At 38.8% G+C, this 15,721-nt stretch overlaps 1 protein-coding gene across 1 annotated transcript in view; it reads left to right on the top strand.

Moving 5' to 3' along the window:
- The window catches only part of LOC308193664 (uncharacterized protein), a 92,913-nt gene that overhangs the window by 27,934 nt on the left and 49,258 nt on the right, over nt 1-15,721 (top strand). Inside the window, 7 exon segments of the mRNA XM_080588597.1 lie at nt 1,318-1,518; nt 2,491-2,612; nt 3,637-3,865; nt 6,899-7,101; nt 11,800-11,955; nt 13,213-13,303; nt 14,200-14,337. Coding sequence (XP_080444723.1) covers nt 1,318-1,518; nt 2,491-2,612; nt 3,637-3,865; nt 6,899-7,101; nt 11,800-11,955; nt 13,213-13,303; nt 14,200-14,337 — 1,140 coding nt within the window.

Here is a 15,721-nt window from a genome sequence, read left to right as displayed (position 1 = left end):
CCTTCTGTATAAAGAAATTTGCTTTCTTTTTCTGAAAAAAAATAACAACCACCCACAAAACCTCCCAGTAGAGAAGAATAAAACTCCTACACCAACAATGCACTAATACTTTTTCAACAACATCAAAGAGCATATTCTGAAACTACTCTTACAATCCAACTCTCTAGGCAGGATTAGATGTACAGATGTGCTGTTCCTGGAGGTCTTTTGCTTTTAGCTCAAATGAAATAGAAATGCATCTCCCTAGCTTTGTTCCCAGCTGGAACAGAATTCTTTCTGAGAGAAAACAATAGCCCTTTGTTCAGCAGCTGAGACAGCTTGCCTTAGCCAATATAAAACTTGTCTGTGGCCTATTGCTCAAGCACTGTATTAGCTTTGTGCAGAGCAGTTCAGGTCAGACAGGTCTAAACCAGAGAACTTGACTGTTTCCATTGAAATCTCCATTCTTAGCTACTGAGTTACCTCTGAGATGTTTTGCATCTTCCTCTTCCACAGTCTTCTGGTCTCAGCATGGAAAGTAGCATGCGTGAGTTTCTACTTCTGTGTCAATGCAAAACAGCCTACTGTAGCTCTTTTTATATTGATATAACCAATTTGTCCAGAAGCAACAGCACCACCAGTTCATATTTTTAATCTCATAATTGCCACTGGCCAAAAAGTTGGCACATTTCTTTTTCTGTCCTAGGCTGTGGGAATTTGTAATTATTATTATTTTATTTAAATTAAACTTTACAGCTGTTCTTGGTAGAGGAGCCTGAAGAGGGCATGTGTCTTTGTACGTCTTTAGTCACATCTATAATTAATTTGGAGTTTCTCCAAAAAATGCCAAGTAACTGTGACAGTCATTGCCATGTGAGATAACAGAGTCTTACATGAATCTGCTGGTTTCAGGTCAGGGGAAAATGGAGTTTTTCAAAGACATGAAACCAGTATGTGTGCTGGACAAAGAAAAAAAAAAAGAGAGTGGATTAAATCTGGAAAGAAGTAGGTGTTTTTTGAGTAGTAAGTACGTTGTCTTGCTACTTTTCAAGGGGAAAAATGTGTATAATAAAAATCTTCATGCTACAGTATGCTTCAGCATGTTAACTGCGCAAGGTGTGGAAGAAATTTCTCCTGTGGGGAGGTTATTCTGTTCTCTGTTCCTGATCCTTCTGATGAAGCACCCAGTAATATCCTGTGCCAAAAACAAGATGCCATGGCAGGTCACTGTTGGTTTGATACAGGTGGCAACCTCCATATGCAGAAATCTCTTGCCAAAAAAGAATGAATATTTGGGTGAATAAACAATTCTAAATGTGCTTCTGAATATCTCTTCAGCTTTTAGATGTTTACTTTGAAGCTTACCAACATGCTTTGGACCCAGAGGAAAGATTTGCTTTGGCCCAAGCAATAACTGACATCATGCATAAACATCCGCGGTTTGATCTCAAGCTTGAATATTTTGTGAACACCTACAAAGATGAATGCATCTGTTTACAACTTCATCACCAGCTGCTGAGGGACATAGTAAACCAACAAGTAGGTTGAATTTACAGCATATCCATCCTGAGCAAGCAGGAGGTGAAATCCAGAATGGGAAGCTTTGATTGTAGTTTGCATTGGTTTACAGCGTTAAGTTAGGTTGGTAATAGTTTAACAGTGAAGTCTATGGATGCTTTGTAAATGGAAGGCCTAAAACTCAAAAGTAAAATGCTATTATTTCATCAATATCAGAAAGAGTGTTGGAAAGATTGCAGAGCTTCATAAAGCACATTAAAGCCACATCTGATATTAGTTGAGACAGTTAGAAATAGGAGTTGAGAGGTGCGGAAGCTTAAAAAAAATATATATACAGTGGATAAGGATGTAGTCCTGTTTAAAGTCTCTTCTCTCACCCTAGTAAGGACATATAAACAAAGTTTGTACTTTAAAGTGTAAAAAGCGGTATATTTCAGATAGGTGTGAATTCCCGCACTAATAATTAAAGCGCAACATTTTAAAGCCTCAAATTTTTATTCTGGTTTAAAATCGGCCTCAGCCTTCCTGTGTATCTTGGTACAAAGTATTTATTTTCTCTGAATGTTGATTTCATAGGCTGCAAGTTCAGAAGTTTAATTAGTTATCCTTTGTAACACAACTTTTAGTCTACAGCTGGAAGTTTTGATATTGGTACAAGAAGCTACTGTTATGCCTTTGTTGCCACGAATACTAACATATTGTTAGCAGTAAAAATGGAGCATTGCCAGCATCATTGGAGCTCAAATGTTCTGAAGGAATATAAAAGATTTCAAAATAACTTTAGCAGAAATAATTCAGCTGGAGTGGGTACATATATAAATGACTCAAAATTATATATAGTAATAATATAATCTATCTATATACAACACATTTATTATATAATAATAATTTAAACAGATCGTGCTTAAATAATGTGTTGTTTTTATCCTGATTTCTATCTATGTTTTTGTATTTTCTTGGCTAATGTCACTTACGTTTGTTGCTGATTTTCAGATAGATGTTCAGAGGGACTATGTCCACAAGATTTGGCAGAAAGGTCAAAAAGGTGGCATCAGTGAATTTGGACTTCCTTATAATGTGATTGCTAAGCAACTTATCTCTCTTAACACTGGCCAGTGAGTAACTTTACAATCTTATTTTTCTGTAGAGTAGCACTGTTCTAGTTTCTGTGACTGATGGTAAAAATCTGGGATCCAGCACCTGAAAAGCAAGACTATTTGAAAAAATGGCAGTCTTAAGATAAATCAGGCAGTAGAGAAATGTCTCATGTTATTTAGTCTCATGCTATTTAGTATACCTTTGGATGTGCCAGAAAAGCATTCAAAGGAGAAGAGTGATTTGTCCCACACCACCTTTGCTCTGCTCTAACTTGACAGTGAATTGGATTAATTCATCTTGATATTAATATTCCTATGGGGACAGAATATTAAACAGTAACCATGAAAGTGGGTACTTTAACATTAGCCTAGCTTTAGACTCATTGCATCGGTACTCAGATGTGGCTTTTCAGCTTTCACTGCCCTTTGGCCACAGTCTGTTATCCTTTGTAGCCCAACCATCTGGTTGGATAGGTATGTACTGTATTTTCACACCTGAAAATTACATATTACTAACAGCATAAATCTGCACCATGTTTCCCACCCTGCAGCTGCACAACATTGTGGGTTATGTGAAGAACTTCCTTAGCATCTAATACATACCTAGAAGCCAAGAGCTCCTTGCCTCTGGCCCCTTCTGGTTTAATTCCTCTGTGTGAAACCCCTTGCCCTTTCTCTTCCCACTGCACACATTTTGATTTTGTGTCGGTTATTTGAGAGCTTATTTTCAAGTGCAGACACTTCTAATGGGTGGGCATAATGGGCATGAAAATGTGGTTAATAAAGCAGGTTTGCTAACAAAAGATAATTTTAAACATTTTGTTTTCATTAGCAATCGAGACTTATTTAGATGTATTCCAATGTAATTATGTTTATTAAGGCTTCAGTTCTATTTTAAGATTTGACGATTGATTTCTTATGTACATCTAAAGCCATTGCAATTTATTCTTGCAAATTAAGCAATTTCAAGGTTTCCTTATGTATGCAACTTATAAGAGCCGTACTTGAGAGCTATTTATTCTTTGTTTTTGTTGTTTTTAAGTCCTACTTTGAAGAACATTTATTTGCTGGAGTTTCACCCTTCTCTCGGTCTGGTGTCCTTGATCCCCAAAGTTCTTGAGTATATCTACCAGGAATTCTACAGCATGTGTAGACCCAAAACAGCCAGTAAAGTGATTAATTTAGAAAAACAGCTGCTTCAGCTAGTACTTGATGAATGGCTGACTATGGAGAAACCACAATCTTTTTACAGCTCTCAGATTCAAGAAGATGTAAGTTCCACTTTTGCTTGTGTTAGTAATGACTGTTTACAGCCAAATGCCCAGGACTGTGATCTTGCTTAGTTCAATTATGCTTGTTGGTTAAGTTATGTTTGTTGTTTAGTTTTAGTAATAATAATAATTTATAATTTATAATAATATTTTTTAATATCAGTTCAATTACTTTCCCAAGCTTGGTGAAGATCCATTCCATCCACCTTAAAAATAAAATTATTTTTTTTTCTGTAAATGAACACATAAATGTTGAATTCTTGATCTCACACCAATACAAAATTGGAACAATCAGCTGAGGAACAAGCAGAACACCACAGTTTAAACCAATATGAGATCACAGTAAGTCTCAATTTTGTATGTGTTTGTCTACAGTCCTACAACAACAACAACAAAAAAGACTGGACATTAAAGCAAATATTGTTATAGTTGAAGCTGGTTATTACTATAATGTGCACAATTTCCTGGTGTAGGACTCTGAATTTGGTTGGTTATAATTTTGATAAATACTAATTATTTTGAATGAAATTATTGATGCTGGATGTCTCTATTGGGTTGATTTAAAAAGAATGTTATTTTTTAGCCAGTTTAATTGATGCTTGAGAGCCAGAAATGGAAAATAAATGGTTTTATCTCTTTTCTCTACATGTTCATAGTACAGCTATGCTTTGGAGCATTGTTAAAGTTTGGAAAGGCTCAATAGGTAGTGATATGGTATATTTTCATTGCTGCCAAGATTGGCCATCATAAACTAAAGGAATACATGCAATTGCACCATGTTTGGTAGGGAGGAAATATGTTCCTGTGTTCCCTGTTTTTTCTATAACATGAGGCAAATCAGGATTTTCCACTGTCACTGCAGTAACATCTCTGGACTAAGCCACCCATGTTTGATTTAGGTCTGAGCACTGAAAGTGGGCGTGAGGAGCTGTTAGCTTTCACTGTCATCCATGTTTCCTGCAGTGGAGGCAGTGGTGGGTAAGAAAACACAGAAACCATTGCAAGGCAAAAGGGCACAGCCACCTCAGATACTCTCCTCCCTGCCCTAGAGTGAATCCCCAAAATTACTTAGCCAGCATCCTTCTGATGCCAATAAAATCCACTGGCAGTGTTCCACTCTTCCTGCATGCTGCAGATGATAAATGATTCTTCGCTTTTTTAATTTTAAACAAGTCAGTGGCAGAGATCTGTACATGGATCTTAGAGTTGCCACCCTGCTGTTGCCAAGGGGAAAAGGGAAATTTCTTTCCCATTCCTTTTCCTCCAAGAGAAGCTAAAAATGAGACAAATGCATGCCAGAAGGCAATGTTTAGAAGACACTAAGGCTGTTAAAGTCATGCATTTAAATTTTAGGAAATTTGCCTTTGCCAGTGCAGATTTAATTTGGTTTCCTTTTGCATAGATACGATGATGCAGTCTTTACATGATCACTTTCTTTTATGACTGTGTGCCATAATCAACATTTCTTACCTTCCTGGACTGCTCTATTTGTGACCCCAGACCTCATTCTTCCATGTTTTTCCAACCCTTCACTAATGAAGGTTTTCCAAGATCCAATTTTTATTCCCCATATGACTTCCTAAACATCCTTCAGCTTTGTAATAAACAAATTACCCAGGGGTGAGGTACAGATGCTGCCAGCCTGGGAACAGATACTTTTCCTACAAAGAAATACAGGAGAGGCCATATAAAAAGAAAAGTGAATTCTGGAACTACACAATCAAATGATCCCTAGGAAGCTGGGAGATGTTTCTCTTACCTCAAGCCAGGATCAGCTATACTTATGTTATTTCCATGAGATAAAGAAATGTCCTGTTCACAGGCACACCATATGATAGACATGGTCTATACTAGTGCCTCACCAGCATCACCATTAGCAAGTTCTCCTTAAAGTCTAGCACAGATTTGCTTTGCTGTGATCTAAGCTTATTTGCTCTTCTCTTGTCCTCTTTGGAAATAGGGACCATGCTATTCTCTTTGTAGCAATTCTGTGGGGGAGCACATGAAGATAGGCTGTTGTGTCACACCCATCCGTAGTCATAGAATTACAAAAGCACATTGTAAAGTGCTGGGAAAGAGGGACAAAATAAAGTTGCACAACTTCTGACCCTTAACTTTGGGGTGTTGTCTTTTCTATTTTTTTCAATGTAGCTGTGAAGGTTTTAGCAAGCAGCAGGTGTTGAAATCTAGACTTGGTTACTAATAACAGCGTGCTTGGGTTCAGACTTCCTCATGTTCTGTGATTCACTCATCACAAGCAGCAAAGCGTGAAGCCATTCAGTTATAACAGTGGCCACATCTGCCTGTGTGACATGAGCAGAGTGGCACAGTTGTACAAGCTGTGACAGATAGAGACGGAGAAAATTTTTTCCTACACACACAGCCAGGAGCTGTTCCTGCTAACAATGCCACAGCACAACAGCTAACGGGCCATTAGCTTCTGTCCGACTCCATGTTACCTAGCTGCAGCTTTTTAGCATTTTCCTTTCCTGGGATGTCTGCTCTTTCGGGAGCTTCCACCATCCCAATAGAAGAGGGTTCTAGCTCTGCTGAGTTAGCTGACCTTATGAGTTTACTGTCCGTGTTTTGGAAATATCATACCTACAGTGGCACATGTGTTGGGATCTGCACATTCTTTATAGGAGGAATAGCCTAGTAATGTGAATCAAGTTACAGAGCCCCTTCTCTAGAAGGATATATACATCTGAAAGCCTTCAGAATTCTGATAATAACAATAGTGATAATAAAAGGCAAATATCTCGTGTTCCAGGAAATGGACTTAATATTAAGTCCTTTGTGTAAACTCAGGATTATAGATTCAGTGTCTCTACCTTGAAAGCAAGTGGAAAAAACTCCAGTATATTTCTAGAGGTCATGAAAGGTCAGGGTGGACCTAGTCATGACCTTGCATGTGTTGCAAGTCAGAAGCAACTTCAGTCATGAAGAAAAACAAAAAGGAGATCAGTTCCCTAAAGTATTTAAAAAACTTTGTCATCTGTAGATAAATGATGGCTGTTTTTCCTTTCCTTGCAGTTGTTTGCAGATGTGCTGATAGAGGACCCCATGCTGGTGCAAGAGATAGCTTTGTCACTATTAGGGATGGGAGCAGATGAAGAAAGAATGGAAGGCAGAGGAAGACAGTTCTTGATGCTGGATTCCTTCTCCACGCTCCTGGAGCTTGTCACGCTCCGCCATCGCTTGGTAGAAGTGGCAACAGAGAGTGCACAGTTAGCCAGGTTAGTGGATTAGTAGTGCCTGTTTATCTATGATGACCTAAGAGAGATGTGGTTTGTAGGAAACAGTAACTTTTGAATTGGCCAGCTACTATAGCTGGAAAAAATCAGAGAGAGAGGGGGCACTTCCGTTTGTGTTGTGGGAGATACATTTATTTGTCATGTGGAAATGTGGTGTGGGGATTACAGAGGTTTGCTATATTCTAAAGTTGAGAAACAGATCAGAGGCCGTTTTTGAGGCTGCTCATCAAAGCTTAACAGAACAGGCCCTTTGCCCGGTGAAAATGGAAATCCTGTGATCCTACTGAAATTTTGTCAAAAGGAGAAGAAGGAGGAATTCACTGATCGAATGAATGTGAAGAGGCAGATGATTATTTTAACTGCCTTCTTATGAAAAAATATTGCAATATAACAAAAGGCACACAAGAAGCAGAAGCTTTTTTCACTACCAGAAAGAGAAAAGCATAAAAATTGTCCTGGATGTACTGAGCCTTGTGAACACAGTAAAATAATCTACACAAAGGAAGGCAGTGTCCTGCATTTAGGAAATTATCACAAGCTGGAGATGACGACGATTTGTACAGGAAGACACAGAAGATAAGGACTGAGCTAATGGGGAGACCACAAAGGATAGTATTGACCTAGTGACTTGGGGAGGCATGTTGTTGCTGAAGTTCAACTTGCTCAACTCCATATTACCTGATGTTTTTATTAATGAGCTCAGTAGAAAGCATAAGAGTGTGTTATTAAAATTAGGGCATTGTAGTGCTGGAAGATAAAAATGATATGGAAAATAAATGGAATATCTTACAGGAAGAACTTGTGGTTCTAAGGACTGGGGTAGTAGGAATGAGATAAACATTAACAACACAAAGCTTAAGGTTATGTGTAATATTAGGAAAGAAAGCTCTCGTGAGCTTTGAGCTTATTATTTGGAAGCAGCGGAGGAGGAGGAAGAACTGTATGTCTGGCCGTTGGATGACTGTAAACTACCAACATTTTGCAACCATGGCAGGGGAGGAAGTCATGGTATCTTACTGTGAATCAGGCAATGAGTTTTGTTTCCCATAGAGATAGGGAGAATTGATGCTTTGTACGTGATTCTGGTGAGGTCTCACCTGGATTATTAAGTATAGCTTGGAGATTTGTGTTCAGGAAAGATAAATTCAGATTCAAAGGGGAGCAAAGATGATCGAATAGGATGATGAGGGGAAATACAGAATGCATTTTACAGAAGCAAATGAAAGATCTTGGCTTGTTTGTCCTAGCAAAAATGAAGGCTGAGAGAAGATGTGATTGTTCCCTATAAATACATCAGGAAGATAAGCATTGGGAATGGAGAGCAGTTATTTAAGCTAACGGCCAATTTTGGCAGCAGAACAAATGGATCTAATCACTGTGAATAAATTTAAGCTGGAAATTAAATGGAGATTTTTAAGAATCGGACAACAAAGTTCTGTAACAAAAAGAGTGGAGGGTAGAAAACTAACACAGTTTTAAAATGTGGCTTGATTCTTTCATGAAAAGGATTTGGGGGACGTGATTGCTTGCAATAGCAAAGTTGTGTGTATTAGATAGATGACACTCCAGTTATGTTTTCTCCTTGTCTCAACTCTTTTTCAAGCTTTCTTCTGGAAAATTTATGCTCCATATCAAAAAGTCAGAAGCGTTTGTTTTCAGCAGCAGAAAACCTACACATATCTTTAAGATATGTGAACCATGACCATGCAAACTTAGTTTGATGGAAAACCTAATTTTCTGTCATAGCTCTTCTCCATTAAAATAAAACATTCTTGAACATCTGTAATTTGCTATCTGGAACTTTCTTAGGCAAACTAACAAACAAGTTCATTTACTTCAACCCAAGTGAGTCCATGAAGCAAGAAGATGTCTTTTCTTGGTAATTTGTGTTTCTTGTTTGAATTATCAGATTAATTAAAACCTGCATTTTATTAGAAAACTTATTCCTTTGGTTGAGTTATCTTTGTGTTCCAATACTCATGCACGCATACACATTTTTTCTGGTAATTAATATGGGGTAAGTTTACACTGCAACTTTTCATTTAGTTGAAAAATCAGTATCAATTCACCTTTTTTCATGAAACTGGTAGGAACTTAGTATTTTGAAAGCCCTATCTTCATGTCATATTTCATTGATATTTGTCAAATGATGTAAAAGTTATCCAGAGGAGACAGATGAGCTGATCGGGTGGTGTTGTGGTTTAACCCGGCTGGCAGCTAACCACCACACAGCCGTTCGCTCACCCTCCCCCCTCCCTCTCTGGGATGGGGGAGAGAAACGGGAAAGTGAAGCCTGTGAGTTGAGATAAAGACAGTTTATTAAGACAGGAAAATAATAATAACAATAATAATAATAATAGTGATAATGGTAATAGTATTAACAATAATAATGTGTAAGAAAACAAGTGATGCACAATGCAATTGCTCACCACCCGCTGACCGATGCCCAGCCTATTCCTGAGCAGCCGGCCCCCCCCACCCCGGCCAGCCACCCCTATATATTGTTTAGCATGACGTCAGATGGTATGGAATACCCCTTTGGCCAGTTTGGGTCAGCTGTCCTGGGTCTGTCCCCTCCCAGCTCCTGCTGCACCCCCAGCCTGCTCGCTGGCAGGACAGAGCAAGAAGCCGAAAAGTCCTTGGCCTGGTGTAAACACTGCTCTGCAACAATTAAAACATCAGCATGTTATCAGCTCTCTTCTCATCCTAATCCAAAACATAGCACCCTACCAGCTACTATGAGCTACTTAACTCTGTCCTAACTGGAACCAGGACAGGTGGTTACTGGCCTTTGTTTTGGGATGAAGTCCAAAAGGACATACTCACCGGAGATGACATACCTAGAAATCCCTGAAAAGCAGCAGTAAATTATCATTTTTTTCTGGTAGAGGATGAGAATTCAGTGACAAAAAGTAAGACTTCATGATGCATATGTAAGGCCATTAAAGCATAACATTATCTTCATTTAATAGATGGTTAAGGCAGTCTGAACGCCGGTATAAACATGTGTACTTTATTCAGGGTGACATGTTGAGAGGCTATTTTTACATCCTCACCTGATATGACGAAGTTCACTATTCATTATAGTATGAATTGTTAGACACTCAGATTCAAACTGAAAAATCAAAGGCTAGTAAGTTTTTTTTTTCCTGCTATGCAGAGTAACATGAAATAAATGCACCTACATTTATGGATTCATCTACCTCATTACCATATCTTCCTTCAGACTTTTCAGTGATCTGCAAGAATTAATCCTATTACTTGTCTGTCTGTCCATGCCTGGAGTGGAAGATCATAAGTACACATTTACATTGTATGAACTGTTCCTGATAGCCCTTCTCGCTTTGTTCTTCAGTGTTCCTCAGCTCCTCAGTCCAGATGGTAGTTCCTTCTACCATCATCTGATGAAAAAGGACGTGCTTTGGTAGAATAGTAAAACTAGATGGTGCAGATTTAGTCTGAATTTTGCTTCTCTCTGGTTTTGTTTGACACGTTCACCTTTCGGACACCTTTTCTTTTGCTTTACCTTTTTTTTTTTTTTTCCTTTGCGCAGTACCACTAAGCTTATCTGTGTGTTGATGTCTGTGCTGTATAGGCTATTCATGTGTTTGTACTGGTTAACTATGAGAGCAGCATTTGTAGTCATTACACAGGGCTCTGTTTTAAGACCTTAGAGTTGATTTTGGCTGTGCTCCATGTGATTGAGTGATGTGCATGGTGTCTTTCATAAATTATTTTGTCTCCTTCCCTTTTCTTTCCCTACCTTTGCAGGCAGGGGAGTTCTACCTGATTCTAAAGAACTGAGAACCATGACTTCTAGGTCCCATTTATGTCTTTATAACATTCTCACAACATAGCTTCTCAGTGACTTGATTTATTAATTGATAAAACGCCTGTCTGATGTGTTAGGAGGAAGGGATAATTTTATTCCTTTGCAGTCTGTATTAAATAGCACATTTCTCTTTATGCCATCTTCTGGTATTACATGAAAAGAGTGATCACAGATCAGATCAGTGTTTCTTTGGTCTTGCATCTGAAGGAATACAGTGATGGATCCTTAGGGAGGGAGTATAAACAGTGTCCAACTTCTGGTGCTTTAGAGATTTCCTGAGCTAGTGGTTACATCTAGACCACGTGTTTACACCTGCTGATGCACTGCCCTGATCACTTGTTATACTGGGGAGGTTGTGTTGGCGTTTTGTCATATTGGGGGCTTTTAGAATAAAAGTTTCTTAAGTTATGAAGTCCGTGTTTTCATAGTAATAACGTGTCTGAGCTGTGCTTGGCTATTGAAACCTCCTTTCTTACAGTCAGTTTTCCTCCCAATTTCTTGTCTAAAATTATATTCTTCACCTCTCTGCCAAATATAGTCCTTTATAAATAGGACCATTAGCATATTTCTCTTGATTTTTCCTTGTGACACTGTAGACTCTCAGCTTACTGTTTGTAAGTCTTGTCTGTATCAATTGAATGGTAAATACCAAGCAAACATCAGCTATCTGGTTACAGTATTTGTTTGCTTCATGTCTACCATACTATTTCAGATGACAAGAAATATTTGAAGTTGAATGCAGATGTTTTGTTGAAGTGAACCTGCTGGATGTAAATTTCTAGGTGTGCATTACTTACAGCAGAGAGAAAGTTAATTTTTCAAATACATCCACATGTTTTTGTTTCTAGGTTATATAAGGCTTTTGCAATGGAAACAGGTTTTGGGGAGTTCCATTTGTATCTGAGGCCAGCACACTTTGAATCTGCAGTTCACAAGGAGAAAGCAGACCATCTTCCGCCAATATTCATTACCTCTCTCTTGGAAGATGACAGCTGTGTTGACAGGTAGACTGAACTTTTTTTTGTGTTTCAGAGGACATAATCTCTTTAGGTTGGATATGCCCAAGTCTTCAAACTGCTTAGGCTCAAATATAGGCCACAAAAACTTCAGAGCATAAATTATATAAAATTATTCATGTGGAAAATGTGAAATGGTACATGATTAGTTTCCTTTTTCTACACAGCCTGAGATCAAATAATTCTAATTTAAAGACATTGAACAGTGAAAGTGAGGAGAAGCAGAATTTGTGTGGAAAAGTAACAGTTTTGGAACTAAAATGCATTCTCTTTTAAAGTGAGAGATGCCCTACAAGGCTATCCTGAAAATGGCTGCCCCAGATCCTGAAGGTAGCAAACCAGAACCTCAAGAACTGTGATGAGTAAACTTGTAATTCTGAGCATGGAGAAAGCTTATTCTTCCAGAGTTATACTGCACTTTATGAAGTGACAACTTTGATCTTTGTTTTGCACTCAGTGACTACAAATAAACCCAATCTCTGCACAAGGATAATACAATCTATCATCATCCCTCTTCCCCTGGGAAAAGTGACTGGAACAAGTAGATTTTGCGTTTGCTTTGATTTACTTTTTAAAGAATTGGTACATATACTCACACTGGTTTATGTGTGTGTTTGTGTGTATTTTAGACCAAGCTTTAGGAGGAAGAAAGGAAACAACCTGTGAATTTTCTTACCACATTTAGGAAGGGCATTCCTGTCATTCCCTATTGCTAACAAGGCAACAGGGCTCTCTTCCTACCTGTGGGTATACCACTTGCAGTCATGTGCTGTTCCTTGTATCCCATTCACTTGTGTACGCTCTTGCCATCTGCAAAAATCAGGCTGTTCCAAAAAAAGTTTAGCAGTTGCAAGCAACTTGGAATGAAATTTCAGCTGCAAGTTGAATCATGGCCAGTGATGAACATCAAAATAAAGGAGACAGGAGAGCAGTGAAAAAAAAAAGTTAGGCCAATTATTCTGTTATATATTGCTGGCCAATACAAGGCCAGCAAGACATCATCAAACTGAACAAGCAGATTTTTCAGTGGTTTAGACCAAGCTCATCCAGGAAGAGCTAGTGAATCATTGTAAATTTAAGCACAAAACTTCATGAGTGATATTATTTTTCTTAGGAAACTATTTCTGAAAACTAAAGCAACATTCTAAGATCTCTAATTTAGGAACTAAATTGCCCTTTCATCCTCAGTTTGGCTTCTATCTGTGTCATAAATCATGTTTATAGATAATTTTATTTCTATTGCAGATATATCCCATCTAGCTTACCATTAAGCATTCAAGAAATCGACAGTCATATCGGAAATTTTAGTTTTCGTACAAGAGATGCTGTCATGCAGGTGAATGATTTAATTTGCAGAATAAGTGAAGAATATGTATTATTATTTATTTGCAGGGGTGTGTAAGGGCCTCAACCATATGTTTGCTAGACAATACCGACTTCTCTACACTTTGAGTAATAGTATAATTTAGTGTACTGTTTTGTAATTAACTTCATAAAGTTGCACTGAAAATGTGGTTGTTCAGATTGTGGCCTAATTCAGACATCCTTACTGGGATGAAACTCATTAAGTCAGCAAGATTTTGTCTGAGGAACTTTATTAAATAGAGCAGGATGCATACATGTGGCTGTGTGCACGCATAGTAATAACACTGTAGAGAGTTCTGTAAAGGAAGAAAATTGTTTTGGTCTTCAATTGGTCTTCAGTGCCATTTTGCATTCTAAGTCCTTTCCTCTATTGTATGAGAGTATAAAAGCAGTATTGCACAGTGCCAAGCCATGGAGGTTTCTTCTTTAAAGCTGTTCTCAAAGTCTCCTTGCCATCAGCTCACTCATGACCTGTACTCTACAGCAGGGTGGCATGTAGTTAAAAATTTGTCAAGGAAAAACAAATGTATTTTATTTGGTATCTACTCGGTTCCCAGCCTGTTTGCACTTTGCTGCATGCTCTGGTAACATCATGCTCTGCAGAGTAGAGCTGAGAATAAAGCCCACTAAATACAAATGAACTAAATGTTTTCTTGATCTCTACATTTACTCATGTTTCAATGATAACATCTACAAATATAGCAGAATGCTCCCTTACCCTTTCTTTCACTAAATTAAGATGCTGAAGTAGTATAAGACAAAGAGTGATATCTGTAATGCAAACCACCTTCAAAACTGCCAAGGCAATGCCTAGTAAATGGCTAATGCATAAAATGCCTAATGCTTCGTTGTTTTCACTCTCCTTAGCTCTTGTGTCCATCTGGAATAAAGAACATGCAACTTATCCTTGCCTGCCAGGTCACTCAGAAAAATGCTCTTTTGGCAGCTGTTCAGCAAGCCTCATTTTGTTACCTGGTCCAGCCTGCCCATACCCTGGACATAAAGGTTAGCATCACCTTCCTCCTCACATTGCACTAGTAGTGGGTTTTGTCAGACTTAGCCCAAAGAGGGCATCTGTTAATTCTGCTTGTAATTGATTGGATGTTGGTCCCGTGCAACACTTGGAACAGCATCACTGATGACTGCAGGAACTGCAGGGATTGTGTATTAGCATATGACATAAAAATAAATAGCGTCACATCAGTGATTTATTTAAAGTTTATTAGTTGGGTAAGTGATGAGGCATAGCTAAAAATATACCTCAAGGTAGGGCTGAAAGAGATTGGAGATGAATTGGATTCAAAAGGCACTGATGAAATCTTATAGCCTGTAGTATGCAGGAAGGCTAGCAATCACAACCTGACCTTGAAATATGTACTCTTCTGGGATGGCGATACCATCAGCTCCTGCTGCTTTAATTTCTTCTGTCTTCTGAAAACAGAAATATGGTCAACACTCTTTCCTATGGGAAGTATTCATGCCAGTGGGAGATGAGCAGGCCAAGCAAAATGGCTAGGGATTGAACTCTCGGTGCCTTTTCCGTGGGGAAGGAGGGATCCCCAATTTAGCTGCATGCTGAATTTGCAACATTATACCCTTGAGATCTCTGTTCTTTTGTCAAATGTATTTAAAATTAGGCAGACGGTTCAAAACTTGTTAGAGATGGTTTGAACCAGCTAAGGGAAAAAGGCTAAAATATTTCTTACGTGACATCAGTTTCTTACTAAGTTTAAAAAGGACAAATACATTTCATCATGGCTCCCAGTTGTCTCATTTTGGGTTATTCAGAGCAGTGTGGGGAGGGGAGGGAAAGACATCCTCTGCTGCTGTGACTTACAAGCTCCTGAGCATGAATTGCCATTCCTAGAGCAAAACATAGTATACAGTTTCTATATACTTCCTTTCCTTACATGTAAGGGAGCTGCTAGGGCCAACACTCACCCCAAAGATTGTAAACTTCATCAGAACAAACCTGTTTCACAGCTGCACGGCTTGTATCCTGCCCTAACATAAAGCAGGACAGTGATTTGGCACCACCGTGCAGCTGAAGTCCATCAGCCCAAGCAAACTGATGTCCTGACGGCTAGCCAGAAAGCTGCTCAGCATGGTGCTGGCAGAACTACCTGTGTGCTGCTGACCAGGAACCCTTCACACCATGGACTGATCTAATGGAAAATTGGGCAGCACCCAGACCACATTCCTGGGACAGCTGGCTGTGGGAGCCCTGGCTCCCAGGGCTCACTGGACCAGCAGGTACCAGAGAGGCCATGGTTTCATTTGTCCCTGGTTTCCTTTCCCTTTCTATGACAAGTCTGAGACTTCCTGGCTAATTTCTAGCCAAATCCTGTGGCACTGAAATCCTCTGCGGAAATGAACAGTTCCAGCCTTG

The sequence above is a fragment of the Anser brachyrhynchus genome (assembly GCF_964034855.1).
Source record: "Anser brachyrhynchus genome assembly, chromosome: 3".
Taxonomy (NCBI): Eukaryota; Metazoa; Chordata; class Aves; order Anseriformes; family Anatidae; genus Anser; species Anser brachyrhynchus.
This window is presented reverse-complemented; position numbering and strand designations above follow the sequence as displayed.